This window comes from Leucoraja erinacea, chromosome 4 (assembly GCF_028641065.1).
Source record: "Leucoraja erinacea ecotype New England chromosome 4, Leri_hhj_1, whole genome shotgun sequence".
NCBI lineage: Eukaryota > Metazoa > Chordata > Chondrichthyes > Rajiformes > Rajidae > Leucoraja > Leucoraja erinaceus.
The window spans coordinates 22,691,420-22,717,494 of NC_073380.1; the positions used below are offsets into that span (position 1 = coordinate 22,691,420).

Below are 26,075 nucleotides of genomic sequence, written 5' to 3' on the forward strand. Positions count from 1 at the left end.
AGTGTCCATGCCAAGCCTCAGAATCAGGTGACTGCGAGTACAGAGTGACTGTTTAGCAGCCTCATAGCGTGAGGCAGGAAGCTGTTTAGCAGTCTTGTAGTCCGGGCTTTGATGCTGCGATATCTCTTGCCTGATGGCAGGAGATCCAGGTGTATGTGGAGGGGGTGCAGTTTGTCCTTAGCAATTCTCTGAGCTTTTTTCAGACAGCGGCTCTGGAACAGTTCTTGTACCGAGGATAGGGAGATGCCAATGATCCTCTCTGCTCCCCTCACTACCCTCTGCAGAGCCTTCCTGTCCGAGCAGTTGCAGGTGGAGTACCACGTATTCATGCAGTACGTGAGTACAGACTCCACCGTACCCCTGTAGAAAGTCCTGAGGATGTTGGTGGGGAGTGAGGCCTGTTTTAGATTCCTCAGGAAGTGCAGTCGCTGATGGCCCCGTTTGACGGTCCCAGTGGTGTTTCTGGACCAGGTGAGACTGTCTGTAATTTGCACACCGAGGAACTTTATGCTCTCCACTCTCTCCACTGTGGTGCCACTGATGTTGAGGGGTGTATGCTTTGGCTGCGCCCTCCTGAAGTCGACAACCATCTCCTTTGTTTTGCCGACATTTAATTCTAGATTATTTTTGCCGCACCAGTCCACTAGTTGTTTTACTTCCTCCCTGTACATTGATTCCTCATCTCCGCTGATGAGTCCCACCACTGTTGTGTCATCCACGAATTTTATGATCTTATTGTTCCTGAATCTGGCAGCACAGTCATGTGTGAGCAGTGTGAACAACAGCAGGCTGAGCACACAGCCTTGAGGGGAGCCGGTGCTCAGCGTGATCGAGCCTGAAGTGTTCTTGCCAACACGGACTGACTGTGGTCTCTCTGTCAGAAAGTCCAAGATCCAGTGACACAGGGTGGTGTTGAGGCCCAGCAGGGTTAGTTTCTCCACAAGTCTCTGTGGGATGATGGTGTTAAACGCTGAGCTGATCAATGTACAGGATTCTGGCGTAGGTGTTTTTGTTTTCCAGATGCGTGAGTACTGTGTGCAGCGTGGTAGAGATGGCATCCTCTGTAGAACGGTTGGGGCGATAGGCAAACTGGAGGGGGTCTAACGATGAGGGGAGGCTGGCAGTATTGTGGGGTTTCACCAGGCGTTCAAAACACTTCATTATTATTGGGGTTAGGGCGACAGGGTGGTAGTCATTTAGGCAGGCAACAACTGGTTTCTTCACTATGGGGATTATTGTGGAAGTTTTGAGGCATGTGGGGACAATGGCTTGACTAAGGGAGATGTTAAAGATGTCTGTTAGCACATCTGCTAACTCCTCAGCACATTCCATGAGCACACGTCCTGGGATGTTGTCGGGTCCGACTGCTTTCCACGGGTTGAACTTGGACAGGGTTCTCCGTGTGTCCATCGGGTCTATGGTCAGGATTGGCTGGTCGTTTCGTAAGCAGGGGCTGGCTCTCCCCTTGGATGTGGTGTTTGCTGCATCAAAACGTGCAAAGAAGTTATTCAGAGAAGTGTCCATGTCAGTTACCTGCTGCCTTGCCTTGTACCCCATCAGTGTTTGGATTCCCTTACACATCCTCCTGGTGTCTCCTGTGTCACAGAGGTGTCCCTGGATTTTCCCCGCGTAGGAAACACTGAAATGTGGTCCGAGTGGCCCAGGTGAGGGCGTGGGGCTGCCTTGTAGGCCTCTGGGGTGTTGGTGTAAACCAAGTCCAAGATGTTCTCTCCCCTGGTATCAAAATCCACATATTGCTTGAATTTTGGGAGCACAGTCTTAAGGCTGGTGTGATCCAATATGTTGATCCAATATGTTGCCAGTCCTTTTCCTCCACAGATGTTGCCCGACTGCTGAGTTCCTCCAGCATTTTGCGTCTTGCTCAAGATTCCAACATCTGCAGTTCCTTGTGTCTTCATTAATTTCTTAAGCAGTTTGGTGCCAATATGTGAACCCAACAGGTTTAGCTATCTGACCAGAAACCCTCAAAAAGTTACCGAGAGAAATAATTGCAGGACCCCACTACTAAACTACTGATCATCAACCCTATTCCCCCAATCCTGGGTTTCTCCTCATCACACTCTTGCCCTTCTCACAGATTTGAACTATCTGAGATGCTTTGCGTGATCCACACTTGGTCCTCGTGCTATTGAATTTGATAGCTGCCCTCCATGCTGCAGCTGTTTAACCTGCCTATTTTTGAGGTAGAGGTGCCGGAAGACTGGAAGGTGGCAAATATTTTGAAGAAGGGTTGCAGGGAAAATGCTGGGAACTATAGGCCGGTGAGCTTAACATCTGTAGTTGGTAAGTTACTGGAGAGTATTCTGAGGGATAGGTTTTATAGGCATTTGGATGGGGAAGGGGTGATTAAGGATCGTCAGCATGGTTTTGTACATGGGAGGTTGTGTATCACAAATCTGATTGAGTTTTTTGAAGACGTGACCAAAAAGGTTGATGAGGGTAGAGCTGTAGATGCTGTGTACATGGATTTCAGTAAGGCATTCGACAAGGTTCCACATGGTAGGCTGCTCTGGAAGGTTAAATCGCATGGGATCCAAGGAGAGATAGCTGAATGGATAGCAAATTGGCTCCAAGGAAGGAAGAAGAGGGTGATGGTGGATGATTGCTTTTCAGGCTGGAGGCCTGTAACTTGTGGTGTGCCTCAGGGTTCGGTGCTGGGCCCGTTACTCTTTGTCATCGACATCAATGATGTGGATGAAAACACACAGAGCAAGATTAGCAAGTTTGCTGATGATACAAAAGTTAGTGGTTTTGCAGATAGTGAAGATGGTTGTGAAAGAATGCAGCAGATCTGGATCGATTGGCCAAGTGGGCGGAGGAATGGTTGATGGAATTTAATACAGAAGTGTGAGGTGTTGCATTTTGGTATGTCGAACAAGGGCAGGACCTACACAGTAAATGGTAGGCCTCTGGGTAGTGTTGTGGAGCAGAGGGATCTAGGAGTACAGGTGCATGTTTCCTTGAAGGTCAAGTCGCAGGTAGATAAGGTGGTCAAAAAGGCTTTTGACAATTTGGCCTTCATCAGTTAGAGTATTTAGTATAGATGTTGGGAGGTCATGTTGCAGTTGTATAAGACATTGGTGAGACCGCATTTAGAATATTGTGTTCAGTTCGGGGCACCATGTTATAGGAAAAATAATTTAAAGTTTGAAATGGTTCATAAAAGATTTACGAGGATGTTGCCAGGACTAGAGGGTGTGAGCTACAGGGAGAGGTTGAGTTGGCTGGGTCCCTATTCCTTGAAGGATGAGAGTAGATCTTATAGAGGTTTACAAAATCATGCGAGGAATAGATCGGGTTGATGTACAGTCTTTTGCCCAGAGTAGGGGAATCGAGGACCATGGGACATAGGTTCAAGGTGAAGGGGAAAATATTTAATAGGAATCTGAGGGGTAGCTTTTTCACACAAAGGATGGTGAGTGAATGGAACAAGGTGCCAGAGGAGATAGTTGAGGCTGGGACTATCCAATTGTTTAAGAAACAATTAGACAGGTACATGGATTGGACAGGTTTGGAGTGATATGGATCAAGCGCTGGCAAGTGGGACTAGTGTAGCTGGGACATTGTTGGCCAGTGTGGCCGAGTTAGGTCGAAGGGTCTGTTTCCACACTGTATCACTCTATGACTCTGTTAACATGCCATTCTGCCAATGGCCTATTTCAGCTGTAGATGGAAGAAGCCAATATTAGTTTGGACAAAAAAAAATGTATCCTGAATTAAGTGGTGCAAGATATAAATTGCAATGTTACAACATAGTGCTGCTCGTCTGAAGTTCGTAATTTTCAGAGTACAAGTAGTAATTTTACAACAGACCTCTACCAAACCAAAATGAATTACAGTTTGGAATTGCTTTCAGATTGTGGCAATTCTACGGCAGTTACCTGTTCGCCCTTTTCACCAGATGAACCAGATGATCCGTGTTCTCCTTTGCTACCCTAATGAATTGGTACAGAAGAATAACAGAGCATTAGATGCTGGTAGCAATTTAATAACAATCCCAGTAAGTGAGAGATTACGAGAAATAGAAGATCAAGGATATGATTGTTGGTTTAGAATTTCTTCATAATATTTTGAGGCCAGTGACTGTCATGATTCTGATTTGTGAATACAAAGTACTATGCTGTTCTTAGGCAGGTATGGGCACTGGCAATAGCATATGTTTATTTGCAGAAGGAAAAAAAAAAAATTTTTATAGTTGTATTCTGTAATGGGTTTGCAAGCAATTCTGTTCAGGGAGCAAATAGGTCCAGTGTAAATTATGTCTTCATTGAAGAATTTTGGTGAACTGGAACTAGTCATTTATCAGAGTTCGTGGGAGTAGAAGGCAACAAAAGGTCCCAGAGAGTTTTGAAGAGGTGATTAATCTACGATGGGACTTGGCAGACACAGAATTTATGATGTGATTGGTTTAATATCACATTCCAATACCTAATCAGTTAAGAATAGAAGAAAATGAATCATGAGTAGGTCATTCTGCTTTTTGTTTCTTCCATGCCATTCAATAAGATCATGGCTCATCTTTTACCTCAGTCAGCTTCCAAAACTTAAATCATCTCCACAATTCCTTTAATATCTAAATCTTTACCAATAACATTTTAAAATATATTCAGCAGCTTACCCTCCACAATCCTCTCAGGTAAAGAATTTAATTACTGTCCTGAATGGCCAAGGGCTCTCATTTTCAGGAAATAAGCACTGCAGTCAAGGGAAATATCATCCCTACATCCCCCCCCCCCCCCCAATGCCCCATACGTATGATGTACAGTTCAACTATGCTGGAGAAACTCAGTGGGTGGTGCAGCATCTATGGAGTGAAGGAATAGGTGCATCCCCCCACTCGTAACAAGGACAGAATCATCTTCCACCCTACCAACCATCACATAAAACAGATAATCCTTCGACATTTTCACCACCTCCAAGGGATCCCACTGCTGGCCACATCTTCCCATCTCCTCCCCTTTCGACTTTCTGCAAAGACCGTTCCCTCCGTAACTCCCTTGTCGATTGTCCCTTCCCACTCAAACCACTCACTCCCCTGGTACTTGCCCTTGCAACCACAGGGAATGCTATACTTGTCGCTTTACCTCCCCCCTTGACTGCATCCAAGGACCCAAGCAGTCTTTCCAACTGAAGCAGAGGTTCACCTGCACCTCCTCAACTTCATATATTGCATCCGCTGTTCAAGGAGTCAACTGTTCTACATCGGCAACATCATGGCGATTGCTTCACCTAACACTAACCTGATCTCCCGGTTGCTCAGCGCTTCAACTCCCCATCCCATTCCAAATCCAAATTCTGTCTTGGGCCTTCTCCATGACCAGAGTGAGTCCCACCGCAAATTGGAGGAGCAGCACCTCATATTGTGCTTGGGTAGTTTACACCCCGGCATTATGAACATTGATTTCTTCAATTTCAGGCAGTCCTTGCTTTCTCCCTCTTTCCCCTCCCCTTCCCAGGTCTCCCAGAGCCTAATGTATCTGCCTGTTCGTTTCTCCCCCCCCCCCCCCCCCCCACCCCCCACGTCAGTCTGAAGAAGGGTATCAACCCAAAGCATCACCTATTCCTTCGCTCCATAGATGCTGCCTCATTCGCTGAGTTTCTCCAGCATTTTCGTCTACCTTCAATTTTTCTAGCATCTGCAGTTCTTTCTTATACAGTTCAACTAGATATCTTTTATTCTTCTAAAAGACTGCTGGTTGATAAACCTTCCATTTCAAACCTCAATCCAGTGAATCTTCCCTGCACATGCTCTTTTTCAAGTACAATTCTTCTTTCGTATAGACACCAGACTTACGCACAATATTCCACTGAAATCTCTTATGCATCTTTCCACTCTTGCACTTAAATTCAATCACATTAAGAGGCAACAATCTGCTTGACTATCTGAACGAAGACTGAATAGTGGTTCTAATTTATCTATAAAATTGACTGCATGTGCATGAATGTAAGGAAAACTCAAATAGTCTGGGAATGTGAATGTAATAGACAATAACTGCAGGAGTCTGGACTATTGGACTAAACATTAATCCCTTTATCACTTATCTGTACACCGTGGGTGGCTCAGTTGTAATCACGTATATTCTCGGTACACATGACAATAAACTAAACTAATATCCTAAAGTTAGTTAGAACTGATAGTACTCTATGACAATTGACAATTGACAATGACAATAGATGCAGGAGTACAGCATTAGGTCTTTCGAGCCAGCAACGGCATTTAATGTGATCATGGCTGATCATCTGCAATCAGTACCCCGTTCCTGCCTTCTCCCCGTATCTCCTGACTCCGTTATCTTTAAGAGCCCTATCTAGCTCTTTCTTGAAAGTATACAGAGAACTGGCCTCCACGCCCTCTGAGGCAAAGAATTCCACAGGCTCACAACTCTCTGTGAGAAAAAGTGTTTCCTCATCTCCGTTCTAAATGGCTTACCTCTTATTCTTAAACTGGAGCCCCTGGTTCTGGACTCGCCCAACATCAGAAACAAGTTTCCTGCCTCCAGTGTGTCCATACCCATAATAATCTTATATGTTTCAGTAAGACTTCCTCTCATCCTTCTAAATTCCAGAGTATACAAGTCCAGATGCTCCAATCTCTCAACATATGGCAGTCTCGCCAGCCCGGGAATTAACCTTGTAAACCTACGTTGCACTCCCTCAATAGCAAGAATGTCCTTCCTCGAATTAGGGGACCAAAACTGCACTCAATACTCCAGGTGTGGTCTCACCAGAGCCCTGTACAACTGCAGAAGGACCTCTTTGCTCTTCTACTCAACTCCTCTTGTTATGAAGGCCAACATGCCATTCGTTTTCTTCACTGCCTGCTGTACCTGCATGCTTACTTTCATTGACTGATGAACAAGGACCCCCCCAGATCCCACTGTATTTATCCTTTTCCCAACTTAACACCATTTAGATAATCTGCCTTCCTGTTTATGCTACCAAATTGGATAACCTCACATTTATCCACATTATCTGCCATGCACCTGCCCACGCACTCAATTTGGGTGAGTGGGCATTTGTTAGTCCTAGGTAAATTGGAGCAGCCATGGTATTAAAATTCAGTAAGGGCTTGTGTGCTGCTAGGCCATTTTGGTCGTTAAATGTGCCTTTGCAGAACTGAGACAAGCTGCTGAATGGTGCCAGTTTGTCTGTGGCCCAGATAAGAGCTGCTGAGAAAGAATGGGACAACTGCAGAAGTCTTACGATAAGATGTAAAATGCATGGAGCTAATTGGGTCAATGCAAACCAGATATCCATAAATAATGTTGCGAAGCCTTATTTGGATAGTTGTTGATTGGTTGAAATGTTAAGCTTTGTCTGGGTTGTCTGAATCCCAAGGCACATGTTGCATTATCATCTATGTTGGTTTCCTTCTAGAAGCTCCCTTTGAATACAATGTATTAGTTGCTATGTTATTGGGTTAGGGAACTGTCAATCATGTACTGTTGTAATCAATATAGAAACATAGAAACATAGAAAATAGGTGCAGGAGGGGGCCATTCAGCCCTTCGAGCCAGCACCTCCATTCATTGTGATCATGGCTGATCGTTCCCAATCAATAACCCTTGCCTGCCTTCTCTCCATATCCCTTGATTCCACTAACCGCTAAAGCTCTATCTAACTCTCTCTTAAATCCATCCAGTGATTTGGCCTCCACTGCCCTCTGTGGCAGGGAATTCCACAAATTCACACCTCTCATTGAAAAAGTTGTTTCTCACCTCAGTCTTAAATGGCCTCCCCTTTATTCTAAGACTGTGGCCCCTGGTTCTGGACTCGCCCAACATTGGGAACATTTTTCCTGCATCTAGCTTGTCCAGTTCTTTTATCTATATTACTAAAAGTCTGATATTGACCACTTCCTGGTGTTCTGTATATTGATTTTGGCAAAAACGCTGCCACTTAACGGCTGTGATTTTTGACCATCTTTTTTACTCAGTCCCCCTCTGCTGCGCAAGACAAGAGGATTTTTCCCATCGATGAAAAATAAAAGAGTTATTAGTGTTTAAAAAATGTTGAGAATCTGTCTCCTGAAGGCCACACCCCTTCCGGAGGGACTATAAAACCCGTAAGTGTGGAGGTGCCTCAGTTCTCTGCAAGATGGGGGAGCGAGTGGTCGCAATTCTCAGTCTGAGCTGTGAATAACACTGAACACATGTTTACTAAACTATGAGTGGTTTTACTGACCTGTCAGTGCCCTTAATGTGGTTTGGAAATGTAGTTTGAAAATGCAAAAGCATGTTTTGGTTTGAAAGTGCTAAAGCTGTGTTGCCTTTGGTTTTGAAAGTGCTAAAGCAAGCTGTGTTGCCTTTGGTTTTGAAAGTACTAAAGCAAGCTGTTTTGAAAGTACTAAAGCAAGCTGCCTTGCCTTTGCTTTTGAAAGTGCTAAAGCGAGCTGCCTTGCCTAATTATAGCTGCCTATAGACTGATCCGCCAGCCCAAGAATCCATTCGGCCCACAGTGTCCATACAATCCCTCAGGAAACCAGTCCCTTCAGCGCACAACTCCCGTACTAGGGCTCCAGAAAGCCCCCCCCCCCTTCCCCCACTGGAATTGGTCGAGAGGTGGATTATTGTGTTGGGGGACCAGTCCTCCTGTGTGATGCTGGGACCCAACGGGTCCCACTTAGTCTAGTCATTTTATATGTTTCTCTAAGATCCCCCAACATCCTTCTGAACTCCAGTGAATACAAGCCTAGTCTTTTCAATCTTTCCTCATATGACAGTCCTGCCATCCCAGGGATCAATCTCGTAAACCTATGCTGCACTGCCTCAATCACAAGGATGTCCTTCCTCAAATTAGGGGACCGAAACTGTACATAATAATCCAGAGGTGGTCTTACCAGAGCCCTATACAACTGCAGAAGAACCTCTTTACTCCTATACTGAAATCCTCTTGTTATGTCCATCTCCAGTTTAAATTCCATTTGGAATAATTTGGAGGACTAAGAAACCAAGAAGGCCAACATGTGCTATATGTGCGATATGTGCTATTGGACTGTACAGAGACCACCTCCATGTAGTTCAGACCCTCAAGGTTCGGGGACCTATAAAATGTAGCCCCCACGAGCTCCTGTGTCGTTCTTCTGGAAGAACGCTTGGGACTGCGTGACCTTTTGGAGTGTCTCTGCTTGCACGAGGCTAGAAGGGCTTGGCCAAGCAGATACAAGGATCGAACCCGCGGTGGTTAGGTATTGTATAGGGGAATTTGTGTTGTACTATCCAAAATAAAGTTTAGTTGCTCAAGTGCTTGATTCAGTATTTTATTGACTGAAATTAGACTGGGGGGAGCTTAGAAAGAGCTATTTACACATTCTCACAGCATCCTCCTCACAGTTCACACTGCCACTCAGCTTTGTGTCATCTGCAAATTTGCTAATGTTACTTTGAATCCCTTCATCTAAATCATTGATTTATATTGTAAATAGCTGCAATTCCAGCACCGAGCCTTGCGGTATCCCACGTCAATGCCTGCCATTCTGAAAGGGACCCGTTAATCCCTACTCTTTGTTTCCTGTCTGCCAACCAATTTTCTATCCATGTCAGCATTCTACCCCCAATACCATGTGCCCTAATTTTGCCCACTAATCTCCTGTAGGATCTTATCAAATACTTTTGGAATGTCCAGGTACACTACATCCACTGGCTCTCCCTTGTCCATTTTCTTAGTTACATCCTCAAAAAATTCCAGAAGATTAGTCAAGCATGATTTCTCCTTTGTAAATCCATGCTGACTCAAACCGATCCTGTTACTACTATCCAAATGTGTCGCTATTTAATCTTTTATGATTGACTCCAGCATCTTCCCCACCACCGATATCAGGCTAACTTGTCTATAATTCCCTGTTTTCCCTCTCCCGTCTTTCTTAAAAATTGGGGTAACATTAGCTGCACTTCAATCCACAAGAACTGATCCTGACTCTATAGAACATTGGAAAATGATCACCAATGTGTCCACGATTTCTAGAGCCACCTCCTTAAGTACCCTGGGATGCAGACCATCAGGCCCTGGAGATTTGGGGATTTTTCAGCCTACAGTCCCATTAGTCTACCCAACACCATTTCCTTGACTAACTTGATTTATATGGACAAACATTTAAGTGGCTGGGGAAAATCAATTCAGATTTGGATTACTCTATCCAGACACTAATGTTATACTCTCTTGAGAAGGTGTTATTAAAATTCCCTTCAATTGGTTTAGTATTCCACCACTAATTTATAACAAGATGATACTGATAGGGCATTTAACATATTACTGACTATGGGGAGGGAAAGTAAAATTCAGAACATCTTTTTTTTCAGTTTCTAGCTTGTATGAATGCAAATGCAGGAATGCAAATGTAGACCACATTTTTAAATAAAATGCTGACATTTCACATTTAAAGAGGCTTGTAAGCTAATGGGTCACACATGCCAAAATGCTATGGTATAATGATTGAGATCTTGCCCTTTCCAGAGAGTGAACTCCAGATGTCAAGTTGGAGCTGGGCAGAGTTGAATTCCTCACATGGAAGATAGAAAAATCATAAGGCAAGACAAACTATTTCATTATCAAGCACATTATATAAGCAATTGCATAAATGGCCTTGTGGAATATTACTTCTGCATTGCCTTGATATTCCTGACTGTAGTACTTGGTATGGGTAGTGGATAATTATTGCTATATGCACCAAGGTACAGGGTAAAAAAACTTGTTTTTTGCATATTATCCAGTTAAATGAAGAGGCACTATGGAGTGAAAAATATGGTAGTAACTTTAATTAATTGTTTTGTACAGTTTTGGCACTTCTAACTGTGATGGTAATTTGTTTGGGGAAGTATTTATCTGATCCATTCCTTTCTGTCACAGTTTCTGAAGTTTTCTCAGACCTCAACTTAACATAATATATCATGGCAGTTCTAAATAAGCAAAATGTATGCTGGAACCCATAGCTGGGTAAAGAATCTGCAGGTGCACCTCAATTTTCGAATGATACTGTGCCTGAGAACTAATCATATCCTGGGCCGTACCTATGTTGGGTGTTTGGAAGGTAGGGAGGATCTGTATTGCTTTAGCAGGCTAGTGTTGCCTAGGAAATTCCAGCATACTCAAAAAGGGAAGGATAGCAATTGATTCAGGTAAGGACATGCTGAAATTGTCTTACCATTGTTCCTTCTGGACCTTGGGGCCCTGGTGGCCCTGGTGGTCCTTGGTCTCCCTAATGAAATGAAAAGTTGATTAAGGATGGATATCAAAAATAATCTCCGTGAAGCATATCAAATTATTTCAAAATATGGTATGTAGAACAGAAAATATTGTCAGACTTAGTATTAATTGGTTCTCTTCATGTTATCATGCTTTACACAATTCTTTACCATTCTTTACACAATAAATAAGCGTAACCATCCTAAGTTTCTTCTGGCCTGACCTGCATTTGTTTTTTCCCATCTACTGCTCTTTAACGGGCAGTTTTTTCATAATTAACAGTCAGCACAATAAATAGAAGTGCCAACAGATATACTTCAATATACATGAATCCATACTGTGGATAATAAACATTTACTTTTCATAGGGATATTGATCAAGGTTAGACTCTTCAACATAAATCCTTTCAGGTTTCACTTACTGTTAGTCCATTGCTTCCATCTTTCCCAGGAGGACCTGCGTAGCCCTTGCTTCCCTTGATGCCAGGGACTCCTGGTAATCCAGATGGACCTTCGGGACAACTGGTACACAACTCCTGAAGGAGCCAAATTACAATTAAATCCGAACGTATTTAGAATTATTACACAGAGCAGAAGAAGTTACCCAATCTTGTTTGTCCAATGATCTGGTGCCTACCAATCCTCTCAGGGTTGAAGCCACAGATACATTAATTTTAGATTCATATGGTAAGGAACACCACAGAATCTCCTGAAGTTTCTCCTCACATTTACAAAATAATTAATTATGTCAGTAGAAATCTTTTAGGCTTTTCAGCTAAATCAATTTTTTGGGTAAGGCAGAGATAGCCATCAGCATGCCTGACAATGATGAGAAAATGATGGTGATAGAATTGTTGTTGCTAGATTTATAGAATCATTGAATCATTGTAACATAGATAAAACCTATTCAGTCCATCAAATCTTGGCTGACTCTGTACAATAATTCAACAGTTCATTTCCTATCGCAATGTTAACTATATCCATGCCCATCATAAGATTACCCCACAGCCTTAAAGCTTCAAAGCTTATATCATCTATTCATCCTTTCCCTATATGTTAAACCTGTAAATCTGGATAACATGTTGGTGAATCTCTTCTGTACTCTTTTCCACTTAATGACATTTAAAATTCTCCCCACATAGCTCCCAATATTCTGCCTATTGCACCTACATCAAGAAGATTAAGTTCCTTAGTTTGCTGGGTACTTGTAAGTAGTTTGAAACAATCTTGTGATGTCAAAATATATTTGATTTGATAATGTGCAATATTTCAAATAGTTAATATTTTTAGAGTATTTTAAGCAATTTTAAATTGGGTTACTTATTCTGGAGGATTGGACAATTTCCCTTACTCGTGCTAATTTTCAGATGGATTAATTAAATATTTTGAATGATTCCTCTCTCACTGTGATCACTGCTGCTCTCATCCAAACAAGGATCCTGACCCAAAATATTGCATATCCATTTCTTCCCAAGATGTTGACTGACCAGTTGATTTCGTGCTGCACTTTGTGTTTTGATCATGGTTAAAATACATCAAGAAATACTTTGAAAAGGAAAGGAACAAATACTTCACATTCCATTGATTACTTTTAACAATTAGGCAAATAGATTTTAGCAAATACTAACTGCTGCAATTTGAAGTCAATTTGCAACACAATTACGCAACTACTTCCAAATACCCAACCTTTCCATACTAAACTGAGAAGAAGTCTAGCAAAATTCTGAAAAATGCAGGAAGTCCATCAAATCAGAGATTAAAGCTAAAAAAGAACCTATAAATAATGTAACTGCATTGAAAATTCAGTGAACTTTTATTATCAGGCTATTTCCTTAATGTATTATTCTGCTTTTAATTTCTGGAGCTGACTGACCAGGTGAAAATTTCTCTTTGGAAAATTGAAAACATATTGTCAAGAATACTGTTGCTCAGATATTTCAAGATTCAAGATGGGTTTATTGCCACATGTACCATAGGGTACTGTGAAATTCGAGTTACCATATGGCCACACCAAGTGAAAAGCAGTAAGGCACACAACCAAATAAAATAAAAATTAACATAAACATCCACCACAGCGGCTCCCCACATTCCTCACTGTGATGTAACTGTGATAAAGTTCAATCCTCCTTCTTTTCCGCGGTCGGGACAGTATTTTTGAGTGATTACCACAATATGCTCTGTGCAGTTTTGCAATCAACTGCAGATAGGAGATAATTTACCATCACACCTCCTTAAACAGCTGCCTAAACCCCCCTTCCTGTTTTCCTTCAGCAGTTCATTAACATGCACTTTAGCTTTCAACCTCCTAGAATGAAAATTAGAATACAAGCATCTTTCTTGAGACCAGATCATTCACACTAATAACACAAATAATCAATTTTTGGCAATATTCATATTCTTTCATTGTGCACAGTGAATGATATTCTACACAATTCTTGATAATCTAATCATATAGCCAGTTATTGATATTCAACATTATCTTATGATCAATAAGATTAAGATATAATTGTACAGGATCTATCATAGAATAATATTTAATCTATCCCATGCAACATTATTACAAAACATTTCATTAACTCAGAATAATAGTGAGAGAGTAATGATAGGATCAAGGAGAATCAAATCAGTAAGGAAAGAATATAGCGGCCCATTTTTCAATATTGTTATTGAAAAATCGAAGCGTGGGAGCTTCAGAATATCAGAGAAAGCAAGAACTTTACCAAATCCTGCTTGATACTTGGCCCGCCTATTATTTGTTAAGATTATTTGGAATAGGTTTTTTTATAGGATAAGGTGATTCACTAATATAATGGAATGTGTACTTCAGGAAGTTAGTGTCAGTTTTTGTGTCTCCATTAACCACAACAAGCAGTTCATGACATGGCCAAATCACAATGAGAGTTTAACTTTGCATTGAGCCAACAATCTCACATTGTCGAACTCTAACACCCAATATTCAGATTTGGACTTTTCCTTTCATGTGGTCACTCTACAAGACCACAGAACTACTCACCTTAGCCATGTTTTCTACCTCTCTCCTGGAAGTAAGAGGTAATAAGGCCTGTAGGTCAGAGCATACCATTGCATTATTTTTATCAATTAAATCATTTTTTGAATCAAATAATTCAGGCATTGAATATGGTAAAGTTAGCATCTTCAGTTTGTCGGTGAGATGCTATTAAAGTTGTTTAAAGCAGAGATGAAGAAGAGAAAAGGTATGCTGGCAATCAAACATTAATATTACTGTTTGGAGCTGTGACCTCACTCTGCCACTTTGATAGAAATTGATTAATTCAATAAAATCTAATCATAACTAAAACTCTGATCTTGTGCTACCGGTTTGCGCGTTTCTTCTATTTGTGCAAAAACTGTATGCGATAGCACTACACTTTTTTGTCCGTTTACTCACCATTCTCCTTTACTGCGGATGCAACAAGATTTGTTCTGATCGGTAGTACATTGTAAAAGTTAGCGAGGTTTAAAAATCGTAAAAACCGTATGTGCACAGATCGATCTCTTCTCCTGCCAGTCAGAGCCGTGCGGATTGGTCTCTTCTCCTATCATTCCCCAGGATGGTGCACCCCTTCCTGCGCCATCGTCTTTACTGGAGCTGAGGATGTCTCCAACCGGACACAATTTTCAGAGAGACCGGAAGCAGCCCAGCCCGGTGTGGAGTCAGAGATGTCGCCAAACAGAAAGTCTGATCCCGGCAGAGGAGTGTCCAGCGCCTGCTGTTAGTCCCAGACGCACTGCAAATGTAACGCCCCGCAGCTCCAGCCCCTTCCCATCTGGTCCCCCTCACTGGCTCCTGCCCCCCTCCCCCGTGATACCCCCCTCTCCTCCATGGCTCTTCCCCCATCTTTTCTCTGAGCTCTCCCCCTACACCCTCCGCCCACACGTTGGCATGGCCGTAGCTGCTGGTGCTTCCAGGCTGAGCCGAGGATCCGAGGCCTGGCTCTGAGGGCTCCGATGACAGTTCTCCGGGGCACGCAAGAAGGGAGAGGAGCAGCAACCTCAAGATCATGGGGAAGTGAGGAGGGAGTGTGCGGGAGGAGAGGGGATAGAGGGAGGGGAGGGGAGTAGGGAAGGGAGAGCAGTTATGGAGGGAGGTGGGAATGACTGAGGATAGGGGAGAGGGAGGTGAGGGAGGGATTGGGGGAGGGGAGGTAGAAAGGGGAAAGAAACGGGAGCGTGAAGAGGAGGGGGAGAGAGTGATTGGGATGAGGGGAAATGAACTACGCCAATGCAGTTGGGGGCTGTGGGTGAGTGGTGGAATATTGCGTTGGGGGACCAAGCCTCCTGCTTGACAGGGACCGAACTTGTACCACTCAGTCTAGTGCTGCACTAAAATGTTGAATCTCTCTAATCTTCTCAACCATGGCTATGTGGATGTGATTATAGGAGCTTTCACAGATTCTTACAGTATTATAAATGCCCATTTTGGGCATGGATTTCCAAGGAGCATGTGCATTTTGTTGTGTATCCCACCTATCAGTGAATCCAAATGTGATCTGTTACAATTTATTAGTCAAAATGTTATATGAAGGCAAAATATAGGTGCATGCCTAATACGAAATCAGCTTCAATGTGATATCAGCTTCAATAAAATTTGGAACTGTGGCCATTTTTGGATTTAATTAAATTAATGGTAGCAATCTCCTTTGGTTCTTCTTCAGTGCCTTTTAAGAACCTGAATAGAGGATTGGGTAATAGAGGAACAAATCAACAAAGTGTTTTATCTGATTCATATATGAAGAGTTTCCGTCTGTGAAGTCACAATAATAAATAAATGAGGAAGGGCAAACAATGTCACCTAATGACCATTAGAAATGTAAACAAGGCCAAGGGGAAGAAAATGCCTCAATGTGCTAAGGCCAACCATACCCGAGGAAGACAGAGTAAATGCAAAAGGATAAAGTGTGAAAAAGCAACTGAGACAGAGATATAATGACAGATCATGCGAGAGAGTAATCAGGGTAGTGTGTATAGACGTAACATCTCAGCTAACATACAGGTTCTCCTGGAGGTCCTGGTTCTCCTCTTGGACCGGGTAATCCCTGCAAAACAAACCACAAACATTTTCACAAATAGCAGTAACTTTTCTTCTCGCGAAGCAATTCCAAAATATTGCAGGATGCAGTAAAATCTTGTGAAGAGACAAGTTCACACTATAAATGGTTCAAAGGTGGTGGTGGGAAGGATATATAACAGAGTGGTTCAGGTAGTTGCCTCAGTGACATCCACATATTACCCTCATAATGCTGACTTTAATAAAATAGTTCTCACTGGCAAAAAGAGAGTTGAAGGGGAAAGTAAATAACTGCATCCTTCAATGTTGGACATTATACTTTATTTGCTTCGAAATTAATCTAAGTGAGTAGCATTAAATGAGAAATTTAGTAACAACCATTTTGTTTTTCTAATTCCTCTCCTAAATTCAAATCCATGGCATTTGCCCCCCCCCCCCCCCCAATTCAATTGGAAACCTAGTCCAGGATACATGTCCAATGACTTTGGAAACCTTTGGTTCCTCCCATATGTTTGATTTCCTCTTTTATTGATGTACATTAAAATTGTCGTCAGCTGTAAGTTAAATACAAAATTCAGTAGACGCTGAGTGCGGGTACAATATTTTGGTCAAGTGTGGTGAAATCAAAGTGGGTGACAGGAAGTTGAGTGCAACATGTAAATAGTTCCATATTATGTATGAAGTTCACACAAATAAGGACAGATGTCTACTGCGTACTTCGCTAACGATGAATATCAAGGGTGTGCCCCTCTTACATGTGCTCAAATATCTAAAACATTCACGCAGAGTTCCTGAAAAGTAGGAGCAAGCTTGGTAAATTAATGTATTTCCCTCTCCTAACCATATGGAGCAGAAGATGCACTTACATTGACAAATGATTGGGCAAGTGTTAAGCATAATGAATGAGAGGTTAGGAACACATGTCTGAGGAAAGTATTCCGATAAACATGCCCAATTTACTATTGTTTTAAAAAGGAAACTGCCTTATGTAAGAGTCATGTAGAACATTTTGGGTGGGTTTACTTTCAGAAAAAAATCGATTTTATATTGATCAACTACTTTTACCGGAGAATTGTGGAAGATTTAATTAAATGTGGAAACAGAGCACTCACTCTGTATACCATACTTGCTTTAACCCACCCTGATTAACATTTTCTTTCTCAAAACGAAAATGGAATTTGGGGGAATTAATCAATTATCTGTTTAGTTGATCATGACAATAAGCTGTATTAATTCATAATCGCTTTCCCCCTACCGTCCTCCCCAAATAATAAGCTCAAACCAAATTTATATTTGTATGTGGTAATAGTGTAACTTTCATGTTTTTGGGAGGATAATACATATCTTAATGAAATTAATTTTGGCCTTTCTTGCAAATACTAAATTGCATAATTTTAATCTGACTTTCTACTAAACATCACTCCTAATTTACATTTATTTTCACATCCGTGAGAGGTTGGGCTGGTGTACATGTACACAATTATCAAAAGGCAGAATTATTCCAATGTAAAGAGAGACATTTCACTTTTTAAAAGTATTTTCTTTCTGTTAGTAGCTCCATTTGGATCTCCCTGTGCTACTGCAGATACAGTATTACCAACTGAAACAAAGAGTGACAGGTTAATAGTACTTGGGTCTCACTAAGTCCCACCGAATGTCTGCAGTGGGTGGGGTTCATGGTCGTCTGTATGGCTCGTCTTCATTTGTGATTGGTAATCAGGTATAAAATCTCTTTCTGAGTTGGGTCTTTGGAATAAGTTAATGGTACTCTTATTAAATTATTTTCAGCTGAATTTCAGCAAGACTTACATCATTTCCTGGGGGACCAAGATAGCCTCTGAGTCCAGGCGAGCCTCGTGGACCCTGGAAATTAATGTATTCTTTTGTTAAAAAACAACTAAACCACTTAATTCAAATAATAACATTAACAAAATACTGCTGAGCCAATATAAACATACCTGCAAGCAAGCCTCACATTAAATTACTGTGCACGCACCTTATTTGACTTTCTGGAACTGATCTTTTAAGTACAACCTGAAGCTGATATGCAGTTCCTTCCTACACATGTAATCAAAGTGATTGCTTAAAATGGTAAAGGGCTTTGATAGTACAGCAACCAGGAGGCTTGTCTTCATGTGAAAACAATAGAAAACACTGGAAACACTTAACAGTTCAAATAGCGTCTACAGGAAGTGAGACAGATTTTAACATTTTCGAATGCTCAACATGAAATATCTATTACCCTTGCTGAGTGCTTCTAGCAATTTCCGAATTACAGCATCTACAGATATTTTTTTTTGTTTTCAATTGCTTAAGGTTGGGGATCCTAGAACAAGGAGACAATTTTAATATCAGAGGAATTAAGGCTTTCTCATTAATTTTTCCAGGATCTGGTTGTTACTGGCAAATGAGAATTTATTGTACATCGTTACGTATCCTTGGGAAGGTGGTGGCAATTGCTTTCAGGAGCCACTGCAGTCCTTGCAATGCAGATATTTTAATGAAGATAAGTGATCTTGAGCATTTAGATCAAATGATGATAAGTAAACACTTATAGAGTTACAAGTCAGGATAATGTGTCTTGCAGGTTAATGTAAGGATAAAGTAAACAAAATTAGATGTAAGCATGATGGGTGGTTATTTGTAGGCACAGGCTACGTGGGCCAATGCACCTCTTTCTGAGCTATTGTGTCTCTTTGACTCTATGGTCTGTCTTGAAACTTGCATGTGGTTCGATACCTATGAATAATTTTTGAAACCAAGATTACAGCATCACAGTATGGTCATTGCATGGAAAGAGGTCATTAAATTGTCAAATCAATACCAACTTTAAGAAAGTGCAATTCATTTCAGATATTTATACAGCTTATGTTTGATAATAGTGACATTTTTTAAAAATCAGTTCTTTAATGATTTTAACACCTTTGTAAGATCTCCTTGCAAACTAACCTGTTGCAAGTTGAATCATTTATGTAGATTTATTTATCTATTTATTTATTTATTTTATTATTTATTTCGAACAGAATAAAAGAATAAAAAGCAAGTGTGAAACAGCATACAAAAAACAAAACAAGAATATTTATAAAGTGTCATAAACAATATCTATAAATAAATGAAATCGTATGTGTCCGAAAAAGAGCAGGAAGAAGCCAAAGCTTATTAATTCCCACCCCTTATTCAACTGCTTATAATTATCTTATACAAATTTAGCAGCTATATGTACACCATATGTACACCAGCCACTATATGTACACTAAATTATTTACATTTATACACTAATCAAATATTTACAAAGCCATACAACAAAGAAAACAAGAAAAAGAAAAGAAAAAACCCTCATATACTATACAGTATCTTAATCATATATACAACCCATCACTCTATAATCACCCTTCCCAATACAATCAGTATAACAAATATCCCACTCACAATCACCTATCCTCATCCCAATATCCTTTTAAACAAGAGTTTTTGTACATCTTTTTAAACTGAATTTTGCTTGTGCTAAGTTTTATCTCCTGTTCCAGACCATTCCACAAATTCACACCACAGATTGCTATGCACATACTTTTAATAGTTGTTCTGACATTGAGTTTTTTTTAATTATGTTCCCCTCTCAAATTATACCCACCCTGTCTTTCCATAAACAGTTTTTGGATATTTCTTTATCAATCTATCTACAAACTAAAATTATTTTTCCTGGAATATTTTTGGCAAATCATTTAGGCATTATTTCTTAAGACTAATGTTCTTCCAGATGTGTAACACCTAGCACTGGAAACAAGACCCCAATTATGACTGATCCAGTGTTTTATAAATGTTCAGCCTGACTTCCATTCTCCGTTCACAAAGGACAGGATAGAACTAGTGTACGGGCGATCCCTGGTTGGTGTGGACTCATTGGGCCGAAGGGCCTGGTTCCACACTATCTTTAAACTAAATGGAGTACCAATTAGTTATATAGTAACTGAATGATGAAACAGTCCTCTATCTTCTCTTGAATGTAATGAAATGTAATATACACATGTAATACATAGTATTGTGCTCCCACCAATGTGACTGCACTCTTTTTGTTTCCAATCTCTACCATATTGCCACATTTGAGAACCTTAGAGGATTTTTTCCTTAATACTGAAGTAATCCAATCTTTGACTAACAGTGCAATACCTCCTTACCTTTTAAACCCATCTATCATTAAAAATTGCTATACCCTGTGATGCTGGTCCTGCCCATTCTTCAACCATGTCTCAGTGATGACAAAAATATTGTGGACCCCAGGATAATTAAAGCTTGAACATGTTATCCTTCTTGCATAAAATAGATGCATTTTAGCTTTGAATTCCCTTGATGTGCACTTATTGGCCCATCTACTGGATTTATGAACTGTTTCTCTAGTAGATGTGATTGTACATCTCTATCAGAATAGCTATTCTGAGCACATTTCCCCAATAGTACAAACAAGCCACCCAGCAAGGATTCAAATAAATTAACCCCCCACCCCCAAACATACCTTACTCTAACCTCTCCCCCCCTGAACGTGTAGCCCTCCACTCACTCTGCAACAACCCAGACTGGGTGTTCAAACCTGCCGACAAGGGAGGTGCCGAGGTAGTTTGGCACGCTGGTCTGTATTGGTCTGAGGCCAGGCACCAACTCTCAGACACCTTCTCCTACTTATCCTTGGACCATGACCCCACAGACGAGCACCAGGCTATTATCTCAAACATTATCACTGGCTTCATCACTTCCGGCTCCCTGCCCGCCCAAGCCTCCAACTCATCGTTCCCCAGTCACTCACGGCCCGATTTTACCTTCTCCCCAAAATCCACAAACCTGACGGTCCTGGTCGACCCATTGTTTCTGTTTGTTCTTGTCCCACCTAACTTATTTCCACATGCCCCGACTGCATCCTATCCCTCTTGGTGAAATCCCTCCCTACCGATGTCCAAGCTACCTCACACGCTCTTTGTCTCCTCCATGACTTCCATTTTCCAGGCTACAGTCCCTCATCTACACCATGGATGTACAGTCACTCTACACCTCCATACCCCACCATTAGGATCTTAAAGCCCTCCATTTCTTCTTCGACCGCAGAACCAACCAATCCCCGTCTTCCGATACTCTATTCCGCCTAGCCGAGCTGGACCTTACCCTCAACGACTTTCATTTGACTCCTCCCATTCCTCCAAATCCAAGGTGTAGCTATGCCGTGCATGGGCCCCAGCTATGCCTGCTTCTTTGTAGGGTACGTCGAACAATCTTTGTACCGTGGCCCTATCCCCGAACACTACCTCCGCTACTTAGACAACTGCATGGTGCTACCACCTGCACCCATGCAGAACTCACTGACTTCATCCATTTCACAACTAACTTTCATCCGACACACAAATTCACCTGGACAATTTCCGATATCTCCCTACCATTTCTTGACCTCACTATCTCCATCACAGGTGACAGACTACTGACCGACATCTACATCAAACCCACTGACTCCCATGGCTAACTGGACTATACTTCTTCCCACTCTGCTTCCTGTAAGGACTCTATCCCCTACTCCCCATCCCAACACTAGTAACAAGGACAGAGTCCCCCTTGTCCTCACCTTACACCCTACCAGCCGTCGCATACAACAGATAATCCTCCAACATTTTTGCCACCTCCAAAGGGATCCCACCACTGGCCACATCTTCCCATCTCCTCCCCTTTCGGCTTTCTTCAGAGACTGCTCCCTCCATAACTCCTTGGTCAATTCTTCCCTTCCCACCCAAACCACCCCCTCCCCTGATACTTTCCCTTGCAACCGCATGAAATGCTACACTTGTCACTTTACCTCCCACCTCGACTCCATCCAAGGACCCGAGCAGTCTTTCCAGGTGAGGCAGAGGTTCACCTGCACCTCCTCCAACCTCATCTATTGCATCCATTGCTCTAGATGTCAAGTGCTCTACATCAGTGAGCCCAAACGTAGGCTTGGCGATCACTTTGCCCAAGATCTCCGCACAGTTTGCATTAACCAGCCCAATCTCCCGGTGGCTCAGCACTTCAACACCCCCTCCCATTCCATATATGACCTTTGTGTCCAGGGCCTCCTCAGTGGCCAGAGTGAGTCCCTCCGCAAATTGGAGGAGCAGCACCTCATATTTCACTTGGGTAGTTTACACCCCAGCGGTATGAACATTTACTTCTCCAATTTCAGGCAGTCCTTGCTTTCTCCCTCCTTCCCCTCCCCTTTCCAGCTCTCCCATAGCCCACTGCCTCTTCTTTCCTTTTTCCTGCCGCCCCCCACCCCCTCATCAGTCTGAGGAAGGGTCTCGACCCGTCACCTATTCCTTCGCACCATAGATGCTGCCTCACCCGCTTGGTTTCTCCAGTATTTTTGTCTACCTTCGATTTTTCCAGCATCTGCAGTTTTTTCTTAAATTAATCAGTATACAACCCAAACCAATCTTGGAACTTAAACATTAAGTACGATAATAGACAATAGACAATAGACAAAAGGTGCAGGAGCAGGTCATTTGGACCTTCAAGCCAGCACCGCCATTCAATGTGATCATGGCTGATCATCCACAATCAGTACCATGTTCTTGCCTTCTCCCCATATCCCTTGACTGCGCTATATTTAAGAGCTTTATCTAACTCCCTCTTGAAAACATCCAGAGAATCGGCCTCCACCGCCCTCTGAGGCAGAGATTTCCACAGACTCACAACTCTCTTTTTGTGAAAAGTATTCCCTCATCTCCGTTCTAAATGGCTTACTGCTTATTCTTAAATTGTGACCCCTGGTTCTGGAACATGTTTCCTGCCTCTTGCGTGTCCAAACCCTTAATAATCTTATATGTTTCAATAAGATATCCTCTCATCCTTCTAAATTCCAGTGTATACAAGCCCAGCCACTCCATTCTATCAACATATTACAGTCCCACCATCCTGGGAATTAATCTTATGAACCTATGCTGCACGCCCTCAATAGCAAGAATGTCCTTCCTCAAATTTGGAGAGCAAAACTGCACACAATACTCCAGGTGTGGTTTCACTAGTGCCCTGTACAACTGCAGAAGGACTGATAACTGATACTGAGGCTTTATAAGGCGTCGGTCAGGCTGCATTTGGAGTATTGTGAGCAAATTTGGGTTCCATATCTGGGGAAAGATGTCCTGGCTCTGGAGATGGTCCAGAGGAGGTTTATAAGAATGATCCCAGGAACGAGTGGGTTAACATATGATGAGCATTTGATGGCACTGGGCCTGTAATTGCTGGAGTTTAGAAGAATGATGGGGACGTCACTGAAACGTACCAAATAGTGAAAGGCTTGAATAGAATGGACGTGGATGCGATGTTCCCATTGGTGGAAGAGTCTAGGACTAGAAGTCATAGCCTCAGATTAAAAGGACCGTTCCTTTAGGAATGAGACAAGGAGGAATTTCTTTAGTCAGAGTGTGATGAATCTTTGGAATTCTTTGCATCAGAAGCCTGTGGAGGCCATCAATTGATTTTTCTAAGGAAGAGATAGATATATTCTTGAATAGTGCAGGTGTCAGGGGTTTGTGGAGAGGTCAGGAGAATGGGGTTAGATCCGCTATGATTGAATGGCAGAGTAGACTTAATGGGCCTAATTCTGCTTCTATCACTTATGACCATACAATAATACTTGACACAGTTGAATCTTCAATTCTACCTTTCACAACAAAATATTGTGTCTTACCGGATGACCTAATTCACCTTGTGGTCCAGTAGGGCCCTAGACGGGAAGAAAGAAAATCTCATAATTATTATCTTTTTTCTAATATGTTTATACATGTACTGTACTTGTCATTTTTCATGGACCCTATTCTCTGTTCAGTGATCAACAAATGGATCAGGTGGAATCTACCCATAAACGATTGTTAAAGGAACATAATTGGTCAACATTCCATTTTCTCCCATATTTCTGTAAACTAATTCACAATAATTTAAACTAGAAAGTTTAGAAGGAGATGGGGGAGGGGGATGTGGAGGATGGAGATGGTGAGGGGAGTGGGGTGGAGAGGAGAATGATCCTGGGGAGGTGAGGAGGGAGTGTGGGGATTGAGGGAGAGGAGGGGGTAGGGAGGGTAGATGCCACATCTACACTCACTCTCTCGCCTCCTCCCTCTCTATCCCACTTCCCTCTCTCTACCCCATCACTATCTACCCTCACACCCACCCTCTATACCCCCCACCCTCTCTACACCCTCCTTCCCTCCCTCATCCTCTATGCCATTCCCCCTCTCTCTCTCTACCCCATCCCTCTCTGCCCCTCTCCCTATACCTCCCTCCCCTCTATCCTCCCTCTCCCCTCCCTCTCTTACCCCTCCCCACCCCTCCCCATCCCTGTCTACCCCTCCCCATCCCTGTCTACCCCCTCCCCATCCCTGTCTACCCCTCCTCCTCCCTCTCCTTCTCTACCCCCATCCCCCTCCCTCTCTGCTCCCGCTCCGTCTCTACCACCCCTCCCTCTCTACCACCCCTCCCTCTCTAATCCCTCTCTTGGGATTGAAGAGGGAGGGTGAAGAGGAAAAGGCGGAAGTGCTGGGGTATGAGGAGAAATGAGCCGTGCCTGCGTAGTTGGGGGCTATGTGTGAGTGCTGCAATATTGCGTTGGGGGAACGGCTTGATTGGGGGAATGGTTGACTGGTGGAATCTTGCGTTGGGGGAGCAGACCCAACGGGTCTGCACTTGGTCTAGTAACATATTTTTATTTTATTTTAGTTTAGTTCAGAGATGGAACTTGGCCTTTGGCCTACTGATTCCATGCCGAACAGTGTTCCCCGTAGCATGCATACTTGAGACAATTAACATTTTTTACCAAAGCCAATTAATCTTCAAACCTGTACTTTTTTGTAGTGTTGGAGAAAACCAGATCATTCGGGGGGGAAACACACACTGTCATGGGGAGAACATATCTGTACACATAGCCCCCATATTCAGGATCAATCCTGGGTCTCTGGTGAGGCAGTGAGGCAGCAACTCTACAGTTGTGCCACCGTGCCACCCCTTTATTTTGGAAGATATTAAATATGTACTGTCCATCCATGACTGTAATCTAGAAATATGCAGTATTGAGAGCTTACTGACAAAGGAACTTTCTTGATATTTGAAGAAAATATGAATATTTTGATTCTAATGTGAATTTGTTCGGAAGATATTTTATCTGCACACAACTTTTGTTCCAACTGCATTTTGTCCACACTTTTGTTCTTGTGTAGCCACTAAAATGTATTTATTGCTTTCAACTATCAAAACCCTCTTGCCATCCTATCTTGTGGGAAGATGAGATGAATCTTGTTTTCTTTATTCCTCTATTAATCTCCATTTGTCAGTGTCTCTGATTCGGAGATTGAACACAAGCCAAATTCACAAAAAGGCAGTAATGTCGGGAAAGAGGGCTTCCTCCGTCATTGACTTCATATTCTGTTGAAATATTCAGAAGGTGCCCAGATACAGAAATAAATCCAAAAGTTGGCATTATCCTTTGCAACTACATTGTGTTTTCAAGCGTTATCCAACTGTTGAGCAATATTTTCAATCAGTACTAATTGCTTCGATGGTGACAACATAAATTGCAACTGGCAGCAAATTGAAGAAAATTCTAAAGGTAAACCAATAACTGCTTGTAGAGCAGATCCAAAGCTGACTAGACGCACAAGGTCTTATTCAAATGCATTGTTGTATTTAGACACTGCAGCTGACTTTATAGGTCTGCCTTCAATAAAGGCAGTAGTTCTTAGTTATGGCAGTTGAACTGTTAAGTCTCTAGGAGGGATGATTGAGTTCATTTTCCTGTCATAATGATGAGCTATGAAGGTGCTCACACTTCAGAAAATTTG

General features: G+C 42.2%; 1 protein-coding gene across 2 annotated transcripts in view; it reads right to left on the reverse strand.

Annotated features, from left to right (window-relative positions):
- Nucleotides 1-26,075, reverse strand: part of col22a1 (collagen, type XXII, alpha 1) — a 260,574-nt gene that overhangs the window by 35,615 nt on the left and 198,884 nt on the right. The window contains exons 40-46 of one of the 2 annotated variants that reach the window (XM_055633867.1): nt 23,933-23,968; nt 18,040-18,093; nt 16,214-16,258; nt 14,215-14,262; nt 11,624-11,737; nt 11,162-11,215; nt 3,903-3,956 (exon numbers count right to left, since the gene is read on the reverse strand). In XM_055633867.1, coding sequence (XP_055489842.1) covers nt 3,903-3,956; nt 11,162-11,215; nt 11,624-11,737; nt 14,215-14,262; nt 16,214-16,258; nt 18,040-18,093; nt 23,933-23,968 — 405 coding nt within the window. The remainder of the gene's footprint in view (nt 1-3,902; nt 3,957-11,161; nt 11,216-11,623; nt 11,738-14,214; nt 14,263-16,213; nt 16,259-18,039; nt 18,094-23,932; nt 23,969-26,075) is intronic. The other variant, XM_055633868.1, reaches the window with a different exon arrangement.